We start from the raw sequence: 19,244 nt of genomic DNA, 5'->3' as shown, positions 1-19,244 counted from the left end.
CATATACTAAAGCAAAACCATATGCTCAGTTTTGATAACTTCCTAAAATGTTCGTCTCTTGAAATGTTTTTTAAGAGTCTAAATGGCTTGGCACCCGGCCGTCGCTCTATGCCAGTTCTGTCAAAATAATAGTCTCACTAGAGACACAGCTAGTGGGCAACTGTAAAATTGAGCTGCGAAAGACTTATTTTAGTCAGCTCAATTATAGAACACTCTCCCAGTGGGAAGAAAATCAGTCATGTTTATGTAGATTCTTTCAACCATCTTGGTGCAGATTGTAAAATTTATTTTATTTTTTACTCATGTGAATCTGATAAATTGTATGTGGTGCGCGGACTCTCTCTTACAAAAGCCCAACTAGGGACAGGAGTTGGAAATAAGCCATTATCTATAATCTCTTTGTGCATAGTAGAAACTTTATTAAAGACAGCTCGGAGGTCCATCAGTTGCACTGTCGTCTTTACAAGTTGTTTTGTAACTGTGAATTTGTACTGTCCTTATTAAATAAACATACATCATGGATTTGCTTTAGGCTTAACTGCAGTTAGAGCTGATTTTCTTTGGTGTTTGTAGGCAACCCAAAACAACAATTGGTGATTTTGAATGTTTGCGTTTCTTCACCTATACCAGTTCTGGCGACCTTTGGTTGAATACTCACTTCCTGTCGTGCACATGGTGTTGTGAGAGCACATATTTCTAACTCCAATGTGTTTATTCAGCTGTGGAGATACAAAATGTATACCCATTGTAATAAATCTTGGAAAATATGAGATTACAATGTCCAAGCATTTATTTCGAACAGACAGCATTTCAAAAGAGGAACAACTAACACAAAAAGTCAATATGAAAGAAAAGAGCTCATGACTTTAATATTCAAGTTTTCTGGATTTTTTTTATTTGAGTAACAAAATGTGAAGTGCCCTCAGCAAGCTCCACACAGGAGTCTGCCGACCTGCTGTGTCCCACATATTTACACCACAAAGCCCAGGGCTTCCTTCCGTTTCCTCACAACCCCAATTTGTTCTTCCCACACCTCACCATTTTGTATTTTCATGGTTGGAAGTCTCTTGGTGTCAAGTTGTCCCAAGTTCCATTTTGTCAAAGTTTTAAATATTTAAAATATTTACAGAGTCCATTATTCCAAAACTCCCAAATCCCACTGTAGCTTGTTTGATTTAGAGCCTGGCTTTGCTCAGCAGACAGAGGAGCAGGGCTGGTGTAATAAGGAGCCCACATGGTCCTCTCTACAAGGTCTAAGGTTTTTTCTGAAGTTCATTCTTCCTCCTCTACAGGAAAGGCTGGACAATGAAGATTGTACATAATTAGTGTACTTAAAAAAAAAAAAAAAAATTAAAATTAAAAAAAAAGTTTGTTGAAACGTCAACCGCTGTGGAACAACGGCTCCAATGATCCTTTGTTATGAAGAATTGAAAAATGACCCACAATCATTAAAAGATGTAGACAGAAAAAAGGCCACCCAGTCACTCATTCTTCTTGTTCATCCAAGATCCTGATTTTTTGTGTGTTTTTTTTTTACAAAGTATCTCCCTACGAAAAAATAAAATAAAACTCCCCAATAAATACAAATACAGCAGAGAAATGGTCAAATAAGACTGCACATATAGAGTAGAGCTCCGTCTCCACCCACAGTAGAGCTCTGGTTCCGTCCATCCCAGAGCTCTTGTGAGAAGGACAAAAACGCCAGGCAGGAGTGACTTTAAAAAAACTGTTATGGAAAAAAATCAAAGACCCAATAGGACGTTTCCTCAAGGTTCCTAGTGCGTCCAGGAACACAAATCCTTCCAATTCCTCTCGTTTCCTGAGGCTCGAAGTTGAGAAAGTCCCCTGATGAGGCAGCGCCTTGCCCGGGCGTTACACGGTGGTGATGACGATCATGAGGTGAGGGGAGATGCTAGAGATCCTGTTGAGGAGGTCGGGAGCTAGCCGGGACAGGTGGCTCTCTGAAAACTCACATGGTGGGAAGATTTGCAACACGAAGGCAGGCTGTGCAGAGGGAGGAAGGAATGTTGTCAGTTAAGTGCCCTGTGATCTTGACACAGTCCCAACATTTTACAGCATATCGTCACACAAACAGAAGCTGGATTTAATTGTTACTTAAAGCAGTTTTAAGTAGCAATTAAATCCAGCTTCTGTTTGTGTGACGATATATATATATATATATATTTATTTTAGATACATACCTGGTTTGAGCCTGGGTTGGGGACATTGATGATACCAGCAGCCAGCTTGGCCTGCAGGTAGTTGATGAAGGCAGCCTTCAGGGTCTGGGTCTGGCTCAGGACGTCATCCTGATCCCGCCCACATGGTAGAGCGAGCAGGAGACAGAACTCACTGTCCCCCTGAAGCAGACAGAGCCAGAGTGTGTGAACAGAGGCATTCAAAGCACATTTTGTCAGACAATGCCAGGGATTCCTTCCAGAGCAACACATCTGGGCTGAGCGTCAATAGTTTCATAAATCATGTGAAGCCTGGAGAAGAAAAAAATGTACCGTCATTCTTCTTGCTACTCCCTCAAGTTGTGACGCCTCAAGCCTCATCCTCTGGACGATCCGCAGCAGCTGGCCGCCCTCCGCCAGTGGGGGCGGAAGCGAGCGCACGGCCAGGGCTTTGTTGCCGCAGACAAAGTGCAGCTGGACAGCGGCTGTGTCGTTCTTCAGTGCCAGCAGGCCTTGCCACACGATGGGGTACTTCTGCTCAAATGGCGAAGGAAAACAGTTATGTAAAACAAATAAAATACAACTACAAAATCTTCTAGCTCCATCTCTGGCCCCATCATTCTGTTCTAGCCTCCAACAGTGGCTTACCGTGAGCAGCTGCACCATGTTGACAGACTGGTGTCCAGTCTGCGCCTGGCTGTGCTCGGCACCCTGAAGATCCAAACAAAGTATGTTGTTTACTAACAATTATTACTTATTTATTTTTCTATCACACAATCAATATTTACAGTCACACAATTATCCAGCAAATTGTATTAATCAAAATAAGCCATATTGTTTCAACTCACCAAGGCTGACGTGATGTTGACAGGTGCTTGGAGTCCCACAGGAGATGTCTCTGTGATTTGGGAGTGGATGCCCCTGGTGTTGCTGTACATGGATGAGTACTCTGGGAAGGAACCGCTGGTCCCAGACGGCATCAGCTGGACCCGCTGGGGTGATGCCATGGCAGACACAGGGGGCCGGATCCCGATCAGTCCGTCTTTACCGGGAGAGTGTGGTCTCTTCACCTCCAGGGGCTTAGGAACATCCTTCTCAGACACGCCTTTAGCCAGCAGGTGTGGCCGCGGGGACATGGATGAAGTGATGGTGCTGGACGTGGAGGAGGGAGGGAGTGTCTCTTGGATGTGTCCCGCGTGTGGCTCCGGGCCGGTGCGCTCGCCCTGCTGGTGGTGGATGAGCACGCGCATGTCCCTGGGCGACATGTACTGATCCAGCTGCAGGCCGCTGCCTCGCAGGCCTCCACGGGGATCCGGTGGCATAGTCTCTGGTTTCAGCTGAGTGGAGGACGGCCTCCCGGCGGTCTGGTGGAAGCGCCTGACGTCCTCTTGCTCTCCCTCGTGGCTCCTCACCGTACCGGGGTTGACTTTCAGCACCATGTCCCTGCTGACGGCCTGAGGTGAGATCGGCCTCTGCTGCAGCGAACCGGACCACGGGGAAGTATGCTGCTCTCCATGCATCCCGAAACCCATTGCAAGTGGAGGGGTGTTCACCCTCACTTCTCCCTGGACGAGATGCCCCATAGGGATGGTCTGGGTGACACGGTGGGGAGACATCCTTCCCAGGCCACCGTGACTGCTGTGAGGCGGCATGATGACCGACTGCTCCGGGTGGTGCACGCTGGCGACGTATTGCTGCATGGCTGGCAGGCCGGAGGGCAACATGACTGGGATGCCCTTGGGGGAAGAGGAGCCGATTGGAGAGGTGAACGGTGAGTGGGAATGGCCTGACTTGCGCGGAGAACAGGGCTCCTGTTTCACCCCGCTGAGATGCGAGGGGGCCCTGTCGCCACCGGCAGAGCCCGAGACGAAGCCTACATGGTTGCTGGCCGGAGAGGGCAAGTGGGGGCTAATGGCAGGACTGATGGCGGAGGTCCAGGACAGCTTTCCCCCATCAGCGTTCAGGGCGTCTGCTCCTTCTACCTTCTTCGGGTGCTTTAACAGCATGGTGAATTCCGGGTGGTGGTAGCCCATCACCTGCTGACCGCTGACCGCCTGGGGAAGCCGCTTCACAACTCCACCCTGAGCTCCAGACTGGTAATGGGATTCCATCTTCTCCAAAGCGGTGTTCTCTTGTTTGACAGAGGAGGAGACGGCCTTCGTGGGATGCCCGTGGTCCGCTGGCGTTGGCGGGCACTTGGGATTGCTCGACTGGGAATGGGTATACATTTCCTGTTTTATCTGGGGCATGGACACGAGCTGCTGAGACTCCATGTCGACGGCGGTTGCCGGTGGGATCTGGCTTATTTTTGCACTAATCCGCTGCGGACCCTCCCTTTTCTGCCCAGAATGGCTCAAAACCACCACCCCTTCAGAGGTGTTCACCCTCAGGCCTGGGTTAGAACCGGTGCCAAGCGTGGAGCTCTCCACCATAAAACGCCCAGCACTTACACCCCCCTCCTCTCCGACCGACGGCCCGTGATACGAACCCCCGTCGTCCATGCTGGGCCTGCTGTAAGTCTGCTTGGGAAGTGGAATGTCCACACAGGGGTTCGCCACAGTGACGTTTACCTTCTCCTCCAAATCGGGAGGATTGCAAACACGGCTGATGACAGAAGTGGCGGTGGACGCTATGACAGATATCACCGACTTCGTCTCAGGGGATGGGAGGGAGGCAGGTGATCGGGCCATCTGCTGAGCTGGGTGAGATGGCGGTCTGCCATCAGCCGATGGGGTCTTATTCAGCACAGCGACCAGCGGGTTGATGTTTTCAGATGTGTGTGGCTCCCTGGGGGAAGCGACGGCCAGATTTCCCGGGAGAGAGCTACTACCCGGGAGCAAAACATTTTTATTCTTCATGAGAATCCGTCTCAAGTCACTGGTGTTGTGATCAGGATCCATGCTCTCGTTGTCAGAGGGGGGTGACGGGTTCTCATATGGGCCTGGAGTAAATGCTGTATCCTTAGACTGACTGCGCCAATCTGGTGGGGAAACTGGGATCCTGGTTGGCTGTATGGGCCTGACACTTGGCCTGCTCCGTGGTGGTGACAGTGAGGGTGAAATACACTCAGGAGGGGGCTGTGGAAGCTTGGGATAAGTGGGACTTTTGGTGGAAGGGTAGACTGGCTTAAGATGCTGAGGTTGCTCAACAGGAGATACCTTTGATTCCGCAGTACCATCTGCAACCTTGACAGCCGAAGGCTCGGATTCTGGTTTCCAAGAGGTGGCTGTAATGACAGCTGCAGCTGCAGATGATGAATGACCTTCTACGACAGTCTGACTGTTGGAGGGTGTACTGTCTGATGAAGACATCAGTGAAGAGTTCTCAGGTTCTGACAGGCTCTCTTTGTTGGAATCCTTTTTGTTTGACTTCTGGCTTTTAGCCCGTTTGGGTGTTTTAGCTCTGCCCTTGACATTTTTCTTGGGTGTGCTTGGGAAAGGAGACTCTCCCTGAGCAGAGGATGTTTGTATTGTTGGTTCAACTCCCTTGACGGGCTGGATGAAAGCAGTCACCTCAGAGTCAGAGTCTACACCGGCTCCAATTACCGGATCTTGAGCCAAAGGGGCCGTTGCTTCTTCAGCTGTAATGGAATCGATGGCAGCCATCAGTTCTGTCTCACTGGCGGGATTTGTTGATTTCTCTTCCTCAGTGTCACACTTGGCCTCTGTAGGGGGAACCGGTGCCTCTGTGGGTAGGGTTGGATCTGTAAGTTTCGCAATGTTCTCCACAGCTTGAACCAGCTCTAGTTCTTGAGAGGGGTCCAAGGGAGGCTTTGAACCTGGCATTTCTCCTTCCTCCTTATCCTCATTGCTGGGATTCTCTTCTTGTCCCTGACTAGACTCCAGCTGGTGATCCGGGTCATCTGGTTTGGTCTTTTTCAAAGGATCCTCTGGGTTTCCTGGCTCCTCGTCTCCCAACTGAAGTAAATCTTTCACCTCTGTCACATTCAGTCTGATTTTCAGGTTCTTGAGGACGGGAGACTTTGGAGTCCGTGTCAATTTGGCTGTTTTTCCTCTGACAGTCTTCTTCTCCTCCAATAACGGCTGTTCTTCAATGACTAGGGACTCAGCCTCTTTCTCGTTTGACGTTACATCATAAGCCTCGTCTTCAATGGGGGTGTTTTTCTCTTTGTCCTGCTCCTTTGGCAGTTTCTCTGTCACTTGTTGTTTAACATTCTCCTCTTTCTTTGCCCCAATGTGTACCGGAGGATCGTCTTTACATGAGACGGAGGAATCTTGCAGAGCCAAACTGTCCTCTTCTGAAACATCCATTGGCTGAGCGACCTCATCAGGCAGCTCCGTTTTCTCCCCTTTCCTCCCTGTTCCCATCATTATGGGCTGGGAAACTTGACCTGGACCTTTGCAGGCATGAGGAGAATGGCGGCCTTTTGACACTTTAGGGATTCGTTCTCCACTCTCCGATTCATTTGAGTCAATGTCTTTGGTGTCCACTTTTGATCTATCACCTTTTCTTGATGAACCGTCATCCCCCTGTCTGCTGCGGTTCTTTGGGGGGCGCCCCCGTCTAGAAGTGACAGGCGCAACGAGGGAATCCTGCTCCTCATTTTGCTGGGGAGCTGCATCTTTATCACCGCCGCGTTTCCGTGCAGAACGCGGTGAGTCGGTTGCATCCTTTCCGGTCCGAGTCTCATCATCAACTGGGGTTGCATACACAGACTTAACGTTTCTCCGCCTTGCTCGACCCGTAGAGATGCTCTGTTCTGAGCCGTGTTCAGAATCTGCTCCGTGTATTGGAGACTTGCCTGTAGATTTGGATTCGGAACTGACCTTTGAAGACTCTCCTCTCGGGGATGATGCTCGTTTAAGCTTTTCTTTGTCAATGCGTTCACTCTTTCGTGTGACTGGCTTCTCAGAACTGGACGCAGAGGGGGCCAGAGCGACTTGGGTAGGAGAGGACTTGCTCTTCTTGTTCTTGGTCTTCTGAGGAGGCGACACTGCCTCCTCACTTGTTTCATTATCAACAGGCGCTTGCACTTTATCAAGTTCTAGTTTCTTTTCAGTATCTGACTGGGTTTCTGTTTTGGCAGTGAAAGACTCCTCTGATTTTGAAACATCCATCTCTTCCACAGGGTCAGGTAGTGTTGGACCTTTCATTTCTGGCAATTCGGGTGGTGCTGGCTCAGGCTCTGGCTGCGGCTCTCGTTCAGAACAGCTCACCAACGCTTCTTGAGTATGACTATCATGATCACAAGGCGGCTCGATGGTAAAGGGCTTTACATCTGGAGTAGTCTCTTCGGTTTTCTCTTCAATAGGGAACATTTTAAATCTTCCTGGTGGATGGATGGTCTCAGAGGCTGTTGGACATGCAGAATCAGGGGGTGGCTTCTCCACTTGTGGGTGGGGTGGGGTTGAGGACAGTTGCTCATTTTCTTTGTTTTCTTCTTTCACCACGGGATCCAGTATCGATGACTCAGATGGGCTTCCTGTGACGTGTTTTTCCTCAGGTGGAGACATGTCCTTGGGCAGTGGAGCGACAACCTCTGGCAACAGAGGGGCTTCCGAAACTGCGTGCTCCTCTGCAGGACTGACCGGTTTGATATCTGGCTCCAAAGCAGGTTCTGAGATTTTAGGCAACTGCACGGGTTGCTGTTCGGAATCAAGTGGTTTTTCAATTTTAGTCTCATCAACGTCTCCCCTTTTCATTTCCTGCAGCGGTTGATCCTTCCCTTTCTGCTGTTGCAACCGTGTAAGCTCCAGAAACATGCTGTGGAAAAGGACAACTGGCTCGGAGTCTTGCTGCCCGTCTGTTGTACCTTGTTGGCCAGTGTGTTGGCTCTGGCCGTGTTCAGGCTCCTCGTGCTTTCGTTCCAGGTGCTGAAGGCGTCTGGAGTCCTGCTCGAAGATCGAGCTGTGGAGGAAACGAGAGGCAAACAATTCCCTGCGTTCGTGCTCCTCTGGCTTAGGCTCTTCCTTTCTGTCGTCCAGTTTGTCTTCAGACCCACTGCGAATTTTCTTCTTCTTCATGTACCAGGACGGCGTAGGTCGCGGTGTTGATTCTACCTTTTCAGTATCTTTTCTGCTGCGCAAACTTGCAAAGTGGGAGTCGTAGTCCAAGAAAGACCAGTTATCCTCCCTGGAGGAGGATAGAGATTTAGCACGCTCTAGCAGAGCTTTGGTATCTGGTGTGATGGTCTGGTCAAGTGCAAAAGAGTAGAACTTGTTCCTCTCCAGGGTGGCTAGCTTAGGGTCTGAAAATCTGTCGACCCTTGACCTCTCGGAGAAAGGCCCAGACGTAGAGGGCATGGGGGAGTGTGGTTTATTCTCTCGGTCTTCCTCAGAATCAGATCGTACCTCCCCAGGTTCCAAATCGTGCCAAATCCCAAACTCCAAACGTTTCCGATTGTGCAGGTTTTTCCCAAGACTTCTGGAGAAGTTCAGGTCAGGTAGCAAGTCTTGCTTGACTCTACTCTCCCAACGCTTCTGCTGTTCTTCATCCCCTCCATGCAGAGGAGTACTTGGCTTGGATATCTGAGTGGTATGTGTCCTTTTGACTGCTAGCTCCAAGTCTGGATGACCTTTATCCTCAGCTTTAGCTTCCCTGAGGTGTGAAGAATCAGCAAACTCATCATCTGCATGGTGGGAAAAGGTTTGCAGTCCTGGAGAAGCGGTGTGGTTCCATTCAGGATCCTCACTCTTTTGTCGAAAACTCCTGTAGACACGCTCCCTCTTGCCACTTGCGTCAACGTCAAATTGATCTAGTTTCTTAAGTTTATGAGAAGGGAAATTATCTGTGACATCTTGAGGTGGTTTACCAACTTCATGCACAAGGCTGCGGTGCTCAAGGTCCTCAGTTTCAACGCCTAGCGGACTTCCGGGTTTCTCTGATTTGTCAGACTCTTGCAGCTGTTGGTGGAGCCTCCGATTCTGCTCCATCTGTTTGCGGTAACTCTGAGACAGGTCAATATCCACATGCTCTTCCTTATCCTTTCCACTTTTGTCATTGTCTACTGTCTGTGAGCCGTATTTGAATACAGCCTGTTGTTCTTGATCTCTAGTATTGTCCTGGTCCACATACCCCTCATGGGAGAACCTCCTGGATGTGATGTGCCCTGGGTGGCGTTTAGAATCCAAAGGTTCAATGGGCCCTTCTGACGGCTCTCCCTGTCCTCTCATCCCAGAATCTTGTCCGTCCTTATGGCTGCCAAGAAACACCATCCTTTCTGTTTTGGACCTAGAATCTCTCCTCTGTGGCTCTTTCTGCTTGCCATCACCATCAGGAGCAGTGCCAACTACGAATTCTGGAGGCTGGCTCCCATCTTCCTCTTCAAGTCTACTTCTCTTCGGTCTAATGGTCCTCCCGCTGGCATCGGCAAATCGTCTTTTTCTTGCTGCTAGGCGATCAGAGTCCACTGATAGATCTTTCCCATCATTTCCAATATCAGCTTTTTGGTGTTTCTTGGATCTGCCTTTTCCATCGATGTCTGCATTCTCACCTTTCCCCAGGTCAGGCTTTTCAATTTTAAGAGGGTCGTGGCGTGAGGTTGATGCGGCCTGATTTGCAGTGGAAGGGTCACTGTCTCCTTTATATCTCTGCCTCTCAGCGCCATCTTGGTCTGACACCTTTCCCCGTCCGGAGCCTCCCTCCAGACTAGACTCTAGCTCTGTCTCGGCGGGCGGGACGCTGGGAGATTGCACCTTTCCTTTCTTCGATTTAATCTTCTCCCCTTTCTCTTTGTCCGTTTTCTCCTTTCGGCGTCCGCGCTTGCTCTTCTCAGCCCCTGCTCCGCGCTCGGCCTGAGCCAGTTGCGTGTCCTTATCCAGCCTATCGCCCTTAGCGCCGTGTTCCAGTGGGGCCTTGTCAGCTTTGTCAAAGTGTGTTGGTGAGAGAGAGCTACAACTGCCACTGCGTTCGGAGGACTGGCTGAAGACCCGTCGCTCAGATTCTCTGGGGGCACGCTCAGATGGTGAAGGGGAGACGGCGGGGGTGATTGGACGGCGTCCGTGAGAAGGGCTCCACCGGCCACGGTCAGCCTCAAAGCGTTCGCGCTCCCGTTCGCGCTCTCTCTGAATGTAGGTGTATTTACGAATGTCCTGCTCAAAGGGATCTCGGTAATCCCTGAACTCTCTGGGGTCTTCATGGAAACGCGGGTCAAAGTGTTCACCCTGATAATGCTCCAGCTCAGTGAAGCGCTCTCGGCTGCGGGCAGTGTAGTCTCTGCGCGGGTCTTCTGGGTAGATGCCAGGGGTGCGAACGTTCTCATAGTAAGCCCGTTCTGCTGTGAACTCGTGGTATGGAGGTCTACGTTCCTCTCTGTAAAACAGGGATTTGGGGACAGGAGAGAAGGAAAGAGAAGTGAGCACAGTTTACGTCATATTACTACATGCACATATTCCGCAATTGCTTTCTAAATTGATGCAAAAGTGCAATTGTTGTAGAATGCCGTTCAAATTGCCATATTGACCAGTAAATGATCTTATCCAGGAAACCAATCAAGAGTTTCTGAAATGCCTAGTCAAAAAGTGAGCCTTACCGTCTTTCAGTTGGAATTTCATAGAAGTCTCTGATGTCTTGCCCCGAGGCCTGCATGGAACGATAGAAGGCCATCTGACTCTCTTGACTGGCAAAATCCACCTGCAGGAAAAAAAAAATCACAAATTACAATATATTTTAGCAGCTGTGTTGTAAATCTAACACTGTAGTGTACAGATGTAAATATTGTAAATCTAACACTGTAGTGTATACATGTATTGTAAATCTAACACTGTAGTGTATAGAAATCTAACACTGTAGTGTATAGATGGTTATAAATGTAACATAAATATAACAGTAGTGTATAAATACATTTCCTTTACCTTTATTTTGTTGCCACCGATTTTCCAGCCTTTCGTCTCCCTGACAGCTGCCTGGGCAAAGTCTGTGTTGTTGTACAAGATGAGAGCCATCCCTTTCAATCTGTCAAACACAACCTAAGAACGGAGAAGAATAATTCATTATTTTTCTTACATTGTGTGAAATATAGACCGCTCAGTTTCCAGACATGCAAGGATACTGGTGTAGGGGAGAACACCACACTGACCTTGACTACATGTCCGTAGCGGCAGAAATGCCGTGTGAGGTACTGCTCTGTGATATTGGACGCCAAACCATCCAGCCAAACGCATGTGGTGGGCATACTCTTCCCAAACCCCAGCTGCAAGGGAGAGCAGCAAACAAACACCACATTAAAACATTTTACAATCTAGAACAATGATGCAGGCCTTAATGAAAGTGAATGAAACCTTCAATGGTTGGAATAGTACTACAGAGGAAGCCATACCTTGAGCCTGTTGCTCCCCAAATACTCTCCATCCATCTTCTTTATAGCTTTGCAGACGCTGGCAATATCAGAGTACTGCACAAAGGCGTATTGAGGGACACCATTGACCTTTTTAATGTCAATATCCTGCAAAGAGGAGAATACAAAGCATAACTATTCATAGCTACGTAAAAAGAAGAATTCATAACATTCTCAGAGAATCTTACCTGACTTGTGCAACAATTCAATACTAGCTTACCACAATTTCTCCGAATCTCTGGAAGATGTCCAGGAGCTGTTGGTAGCTGGTAGTCTTCTCCAGGTTCCCTATAAACAGGGTCCTTGTGGCCTTGGGGTGGAACTCATCTATCCGTCCGTCCAAAGGCCTAAATTCATTCTCGCTTTCCGTTTCTGAAAGACAAGTTTTTATCATCAGTTTGTGTTCGTGTTGTGTTTTAGGTCACACATGCAGAATGAAAGGTGTCCTTTTAATGCATGACAAAACAAACCATTACCATGTGTCTGGGTAATCAAGTAATAGCTATGGTTAAGGTAGGGATTAAGTAATACAGATATACATTTGAGTGACCTATCCATTTGAAGTTCATACCGGGGCCATTCCAGGCAGTGACCTCGATGAGCATGCCGAAGAAGAGCTTTCCTTTGGAGACAGTGAGGGCTTTCTCCTGGTCTTCCTGCTGCCGGAAGAACACCAGCCCATAGCGCTCCTCAGAGGCCCCATGTATCTGCACAGACGTCACTTTTCCATGTTTCTTGAATTCATGGAAGAGTCCATCTTTCAAACTGGTGTCTGGAGAAGGGAGAAAAGCATTAATTGATGGGGCATATCAACCTCGCTCAGGTGAGATGCTCCTTCTCAAGGTTCCCCGAGTCGGTTCTAGCCTTGGTTTAACTGCTTTAGTGTGAGTGCTCCAATCTCATGGAATACCCTACAGAGCTCTTTAAAAATGTCTACCCTTCCTACTTTTAGCCATTTTAAATCCATGATCTCAGAATTTTGCATATCTTTTTGTAATTGTTTTTAGCCGATTTCTGATTAGTCTGTTCTTATCTTTTTTATTATATTTTTATCTTATCTTTATCTTTTTTGTTTATATATCTATTTTAACTCTATTTTGTGTCTTGCTTTTAATGTTTTTTTGTCTTATTGCCCTTGTTGTTTTCTCACCTTCTTTACGCGTCGTCACTGTAAATGAGGGCAATCTGTGTCCTTCGAGTTTAAATAAACGTTATTGAATTGAATTAACACCAGAGATGTGGCTGAACTGTGGTGTCTGATTGGGCTACAGTCAATAGACAATTCAAGAAGTTAATTGTTATTGCTTATGCTTGCTTTTAATTAAAGGTTACATATTGCTTATGCTTGCTTTTAAGTATATTGCTTGTGCCTATGGTTGTAGTGCAGTCAGGAATTAGTTTAATCTGCGTCCCAGCTACTGTCCCTCTCCTGCTGTATGAAGGACTTCTTGTTTCTGTTTTGTCTTCTGGAGGAACCAAAACAAACAAGCTCATCTCCTGTTTGCGGATTCCTCATGCACCAATCATGAACCAAGGTTTCTGATATTGTCGAATTGTTTGTGTGTGTGTGTATATATATATATATATATATATATATATAGAGAGAGAGAGAGATTTTTTTTTTCTTCCTTTTTTTCCCCCCGTCCGGCCTATCTGCCCGTCAACCTACCTATTTTTTTGGATTGGTTGGATTTTCCAAATCTAGCATACTCTTTCTGGTAGTTGAAACGAGTGATGCTGGTTTGATTTCCGATGAGAAGCAGCATTTTGGTGGGACTTTGTTGACCGATTCATTTATTACAATATGACTGAGAAGCGCATTTCATGCTGGTACTTAAATGGAATGCTTGCACAGATTTGATCAAGGTAAGTGAATCTATTTTACTCTTCCTGGTTTCTTTTAAAACAGCCTATCCTACCTTTAATTTCTTCAATAATTTCAAGATTGGATGATTTAATTTCTTCCACCAAGGCTGCTGACTGTCTCACCAGTAGAGCGAACGGGCAGGTTCTGCACCCGGATGCCGAAGCTCCTGCGTGGCTCGTCTGAGTCCAGGACCATGGAGGGCTGAGAGGGAGGCGCGTGCGTCGCGGACGACTGGACCGAACGCGCCCGAGACCCGTCACTCGAGCTGCTGTTTGAATCGCTGCTGCCAGACAGACAAACGCAACAAGAGGGCAATGGTCAGACGGCCCTCTGTCTGCCTCCATACACAGAACACACATCTCCTGAGTCAACGTTAATGCAAGGTACCTGCTTACATGGAATATAGTCTTCTTCTGCACGTAGTTGCAGAGGACAGGCTAACTGTGACTGTACTACAAGTAAGCTGAAAAACATATCACGCCCACACCATCACCACCGCATGTCCTACCTGCCACTTCCAGTGCTGCTAGTGCTGCTGACCGAATCAGAGCTTGAAGAGCGACTGCGAGACCGAGAGCGTGGACCCCTCCCTGGGGACAGGGGCGCTCTTTTGGGGGAATGGGGGGCTTTGGGGGTTTGTCCTGTGGTCCTTTGAGGGGAGGGGTGTCTGGACTGTGAGGAATGAGACGAGCGGCTGCGGCGGTGGTGGTAAGTTCTGTCCACGCGGCGCCCCCTGTCGTCCCTGTAGAGGTCGCGCCGCGAAGCGCTGGTCAGCGTGAAGGGCTCTCGGATCCGGGGCTCAAAATGCGGTTCCGGGGTATCAAAGCTGCCCCCCATGGCGCTCCCCCCAGGGCCGGGGCCGGGCCCGACGCCAGCCGCAAACATGGAACGATCGCGGTAATAGTCTGCATTGTAGTGGCGCTGCCGGTCAAAAGTGCCGCTGCGCTCGTGGTGCCCATAGGGGCTGTGATCATACGGCCGCTCCCGGCTGTCCGAACTCCTGGAAGACAGGACGGAAGGACACACACAGAGGAAGACAAAAAAAGACAAGAGAGCAAGAGTTATTCTTGCAGCAAACAATTATTTTTAGGTTTCCAAACAACACTTGGGCAGCTTCCATAAACACATCAAATCTATTGAAAGAGGCAGTGCACTGAAAATGTCATCCTCCAGGCATGAACAGACAGGGACACAGCTGAGGGAACAATCTACGGAGAAACAAGCCAGAGGTTCACCATTCCATCTACCGAAGATACAAATAATGTCTTGGTATTTCATCCACATAAATTACTAAATGGTCTAAAATTGGACGTTATATTGCTCCAATATCTATAGTCCGTCTTATATAATACCTATTATGATAAAACTGGGATTTCTCACAGCCTGCTTCAAGTAAGTAACCCTAGGCTTAAAAAACTAATTAAAGTGCTGTGGTGAGACTCTCTCTCAAAAGGTGTATAAACAAAATGAGAACATTAAAGGACTAGTTCAGTATTTAGCATTGTAAGTTATTAAATTATAAGGATATTTACGATCATATATATATACAATGGTACATATACAATTTTTGACAGACTGCATTCTTGATATCATAGCTCATGTCACAGCCAAGTACAGAATGGATCTCTATGGGCATATCTTGCGAGTGCACATGTCAGAATTTTGATATGGACCGTTGAATATGATCGTAAATAACCTTATAATGTTAAATACCAAACTAGTTCTTTAACAATGTATTGTCCTCCTTCTGTACATGACTCAAATGTTGAAAATCCTCATCTCACCATTTGCTACTATTGAAGAACAAAGTAAAAAGTTTATATTCCACACAACTAAGACCAGATATAATTACAAATAGTACCTTAAAACCAGATATAATTACTATTAGTACCTTAAGACCGGGGTATTTGGTGGACTGCTTAAGTAAATCTATAGCCTAGTTTATAGTGTATTAGAGAAGTTATGGCTCATGGCTCTGGGCATGGCTTGTCTGTTACAGTATAAACTAGGCTTCAGAGCAGCAAAGCGAGAGAAAGGGGAGGAAGAGTGAGAGGATGAGGAGGACAAGGACAAGCCACTGGCTCAGAAGGTGTCTGTAGAAGCCTTCTGGCCCAAACAGCTGCGCTTTTATTTCTAAAAAGCTCTACCAATTAGTGCAGAGGAAGGAAAGATACAAGGTGCAAAGTTGGGGTTAGGAAAAGAGATGCAGAGGGCAGAACTATACCAACCTTGTTGAAAAGAAGTTACCTATAATCCCAAATACAAGCTAGGGCAGAACTGTGAGAGCCCAATGAAGAATAAAGGGAAAAATTGTTTTCGATCTAAGTAGCAAAAATGCTTCCTCTGTTGTGAAGTGTATATAATCTCCGACTAGCACACCAGGCGGGTGGGTGGGTAGCTGGTGAATAATCCAAAATTACTTTATCTCTTCATTGGATGGAAAAAGGAAGAAAACAAAATAATCAAAGAAATTGAATTTCTCAATGGATTTCATCATTTGGAGGAAAATACAGAACAGTTTGATTGAAAACACATTTAACATGATGAAAAAAAAAAGAAAAAGATGAGTCACTTCAGGGCGTTTGAGCTCAGTCCCAGAGCGACATGTGTCGGGTAGACTAGGAAACCAGCCACACTGAAAATATATCCACACTGCTTATGCTCTTCCAATCTGAGGAAGTAAGTCCAAGCTGTCACGTCTTACAGTCCAAAATGGGTAGGTGTTATTCCTCTCTGGGTGTAGCCACCGATAGGGAACTACAAAGCTAGTTTGTATACCCTCCATAAAAGCCAAAACAGCATCTTCTCTCAGCAAAATGGTTATAATAATCCTAATCCACTGCCTGAGTTAATTCCTTACGATATTACACATCCGAAAGGACATAAGACAGCCGTCTTCATCTAGCTGGTGATAACCATCTTCAGACAGGAAGCTTCAGTCAGATTTAAAACAAACATTAGTGTTCATAACCCCGGATATTGATGCAGAGAGGATGATGGGCTAAATCCACACTGGAGCGTAGTAATCCAGCATAGGAATGACAGCTCTGCCTCTCCATCCGACCCCGAGTGACCCAACATCCTTACATCCAACATGGGCTTCTCTGCATACTTCCAAGCAGGTACATCCAAGCTGCATGTCTTAGGCTGTCTTCATGGCCATCACCTCAAAAAATATATATCTCCATGGATGTTGATAGATGTTCTTGTGGTCCAGTTTTCTTTTCTTCTTTAAAACATAAAACATCTCCATACGTTTGAACTCCCTTGTCTGACGATGCTCAATAATTGATGGAACAATAAATTGGTGAATGTTGTACTGCAGTACAGTGGCCCTGCCATGATGTATGACTAACAACAACTTCTTACATCCTGCTCACGTCCTTTAGATCCAGAGGGGTAGATATCCAGGTCTCCAAAGCAATAACAACAACAAACAAAAAAGTCCTGACAGCGGAAAGGTGGTGAGAATATCAACAAACTGGAAACCACTACCTGCCCTCTCTGGGGCCTCATCCATAAGTGAATGACCCTGTCTGAATGCACTACTGTAAAAGTATCAAGAAAATGAGTATTAATCCATCGCAGGGAGTGATTTACTTCCAGGTACTGGCGATCCCGGCGTAAATCACGGTTAGATCCCAAGTTTTGGAGGAAAAAAAAACAAAATATCCGAGAACTCACCAGGATAGATTCCAACAAATGTGATATATAATCCAAAACTCAGCAGGATATTCCCCCGCAAATATGATATCCAATTTGGAAGCAGGATACACTTCACTTATTATAATCCCTCATTTTCAATGATACCTTTTTTAAAATGATAAATAGAATTGAATTAATAATTCACTTAGATCCCGTGTGAGTGAGGCCAGTCGGTGAGGATGGAGAGAGCATCGATCCCTAGAGAAATTACCTCTTTATGTGACATTTTCAGGAAATCTATTCCCCCTTTTCATGTATAACCCAACCATGTGATCATGATGTTATTGTGGGATAATAACTTTATCTGACACCCTGGTCCCCCAGTACTTCAGGGGGAGACCCATGTCCACTTACCCGTCTATTCTCCGTTCATACCGCCCCTCTCTGGTGTGGAGGGACACTGGGGGGCCAAACACTGGAGCCACCGCCCCCCTAGAGAATCCTGCAACGTCCCGTCCATGACTGCTCGAGGGGGGGTTGTCTTCCAGGCCCCGAACGGCAGTGGGAACAGACCCAGGTTCATTGTAGTCAGTGCGAAGATCCCTGTCTCCCATCTTGTTGACAGCATTGTGAGCCTTCTGTGCACTTTTGATATCCACAAAATCCACAAACGCTGCAACTCCACCCTCGGAACCCCGCTTCCGTAGGACCTTGACACTCTCAACGCGTCCATAACTGTGAGCAGAGGAGCAAGACACAACATAAACATTAACAACAGGTGTGGGTGGTATCCTGGTATCCTGTGGGTGGTATCATGGTATCCCTCACATTTCCACTACAAATAGCCTGAAGTCCAGAGGCTTTAAAAATTAAATACTCTTTCAATTAGATAAAAGCATTTACAGATTTCCGGTAGGAGAAACAATGTCGCATTTCACCACCACAACGTGAAACAAATGATCCTGGTTAGACACATTGTATAAGCAGCTAGTACGACTTTCAGTCATCGCAAACTATGAAGATCCGTCGCCTGTGCCGCTCATGTCATGACCAGAATAGCTGCACGCATGGTAGCTAACGTTACTTTTATATATCAAGCAAGACACGATGGTAGTAACTTATTGTGGTACGGGAACGCATTGGACGTACATCATTGTGTAATGTGTAACCAGAGGTGGTACCAAATATGGGCCTACGCTGTCGAATTGATACCCTAAACAACAATTTCACGATTCGATTCCTTCTCATAATGGCTTGCTGGCAATCTCGTTGCTAGCTAACGTTAATGCTACGTTAATGTTATTTAGTTAGCTAGCAATAGCAGTAGGTTCGCAGAATAAACCATTTTCCTAAAATGTTTCACCAAGGCCTTGTAGACTCATTCAAGACTAACGAATGTGGCAACTCGAAACATAAATAACTGACGTCGTGTTACTAAATCCACCAACATTTGCTCCCTGGCTAACGCGTTAGCTTAGCTAGCTGGAGTTCGCCGTCTCGGCTTTATTGCTGGAACGAGTGTTTCTCCATTGTCGGAACAGTAGCAGACTCGTTTAACCCAATTTCCTGCTTTGGGCCGTTTTAGAGTACATCCATGAGGGACTTTGTGTAAGGTACACAAGCCACGACCTAGCTTATCTACTCCGAAATTGTGTTTTGTGGTCTGATCGACCGTTCCGTAAAATATGTTTAATCCAGGTATTAGACGGGTCCTTGCTGAGCTAACGCGTTGGCTGGGCATTGCAGAAAGCAACGACAAAATGGTAGCTAGCTAGCGAGCTAATCACCCGAGCTACAAGGCGTTTCGGCCATCTAATCAAACTAACGTTAGTTGTGGAACACGGACGAGTCGCGTGAGGTCTTTATGCAATTGCGTTTATCTTTCTGGCTAATTTAAGAATCCCACGGGCGAACCCAGCCTCGTATCTGACAGGCCGCGGCTGTTGTATGATGGCTCCTCGGCTATCTTAGCTAAGCTAGCGGCCAGGGATGAGAACAGCGCGGGCTGCTTCTCCAGATCCCCTCTTGCGTAACCTACCGTTTAAAATGTTCGACAATTTTCTCCTCTCGAACATGTTCGGGTAAATTTCCCACCCAAAGGTGTCTGGTTTCCCGAACCATCCTGTTCGCTACTTTCCCCCTGCATACACATAGGCTATGCTCCTCTAGCACGTTTTAATACCCGCCGGTCGGGAAGTCCGCCTCACAAAATGAGCGACGAGAGCGATTCCGTCTGCTGATGTGATCTTGGCCTAGCTGC

At 47.1% G+C, this 19,244-nt stretch overlaps 1 protein-coding gene across 1 annotated transcript; it reads right to left on the bottom strand.

The window, feature by feature from the left end:
* Positions 1 to 1,375: 1,375 nt before the first annotated feature.
* Positions 1,376 to 19,204, bottom strand: LOC311315013 (msx2-interacting protein). The gene is made up of 15 exons (XM_084445587.1): positions 19,023 to 19,204; positions 17,399 to 17,719; positions 13,848 to 14,339; positions 13,462 to 13,622; positions 12,044 to 12,244; positions 11,693 to 11,844; positions 11,455 to 11,580; positions 11,215 to 11,328; positions 10,991 to 11,104; positions 10,669 to 10,769; positions 3,026 to 10,448; positions 2,826 to 2,888; positions 2,511 to 2,711; positions 2,202 to 2,360; positions 1,376 to 2,004 (listed from the first exon to the last, which is right to left on the bottom strand). The coding sequence occupies exons 1-15, from the start codon at positions 19,103 to 19,105 to the stop codon at positions 1,873 to 1,875; spliced, it is 9,843 nt and encodes a 3,280-aa protein (XP_084301713.1). The 5' UTR covers positions 19,106 to 19,204; the 3' UTR covers positions 1,376 to 1,872.
* Between the last annotated feature and the right edge of the window lie 40 nt (positions 19,205 to 19,244).

Source organism: Borostomias antarcticus, assembly GCF_949987555.1.
Source record: "Borostomias antarcticus genome assembly, chromosome: 11".
NCBI classification, from domain to species: Eukaryota; Metazoa; Chordata; class Actinopteri; order Stomiiformes; family Stomiidae; genus Borostomias; species Borostomias antarcticus.
This window is presented reverse-complemented; position numbering and strand designations above follow the sequence as displayed.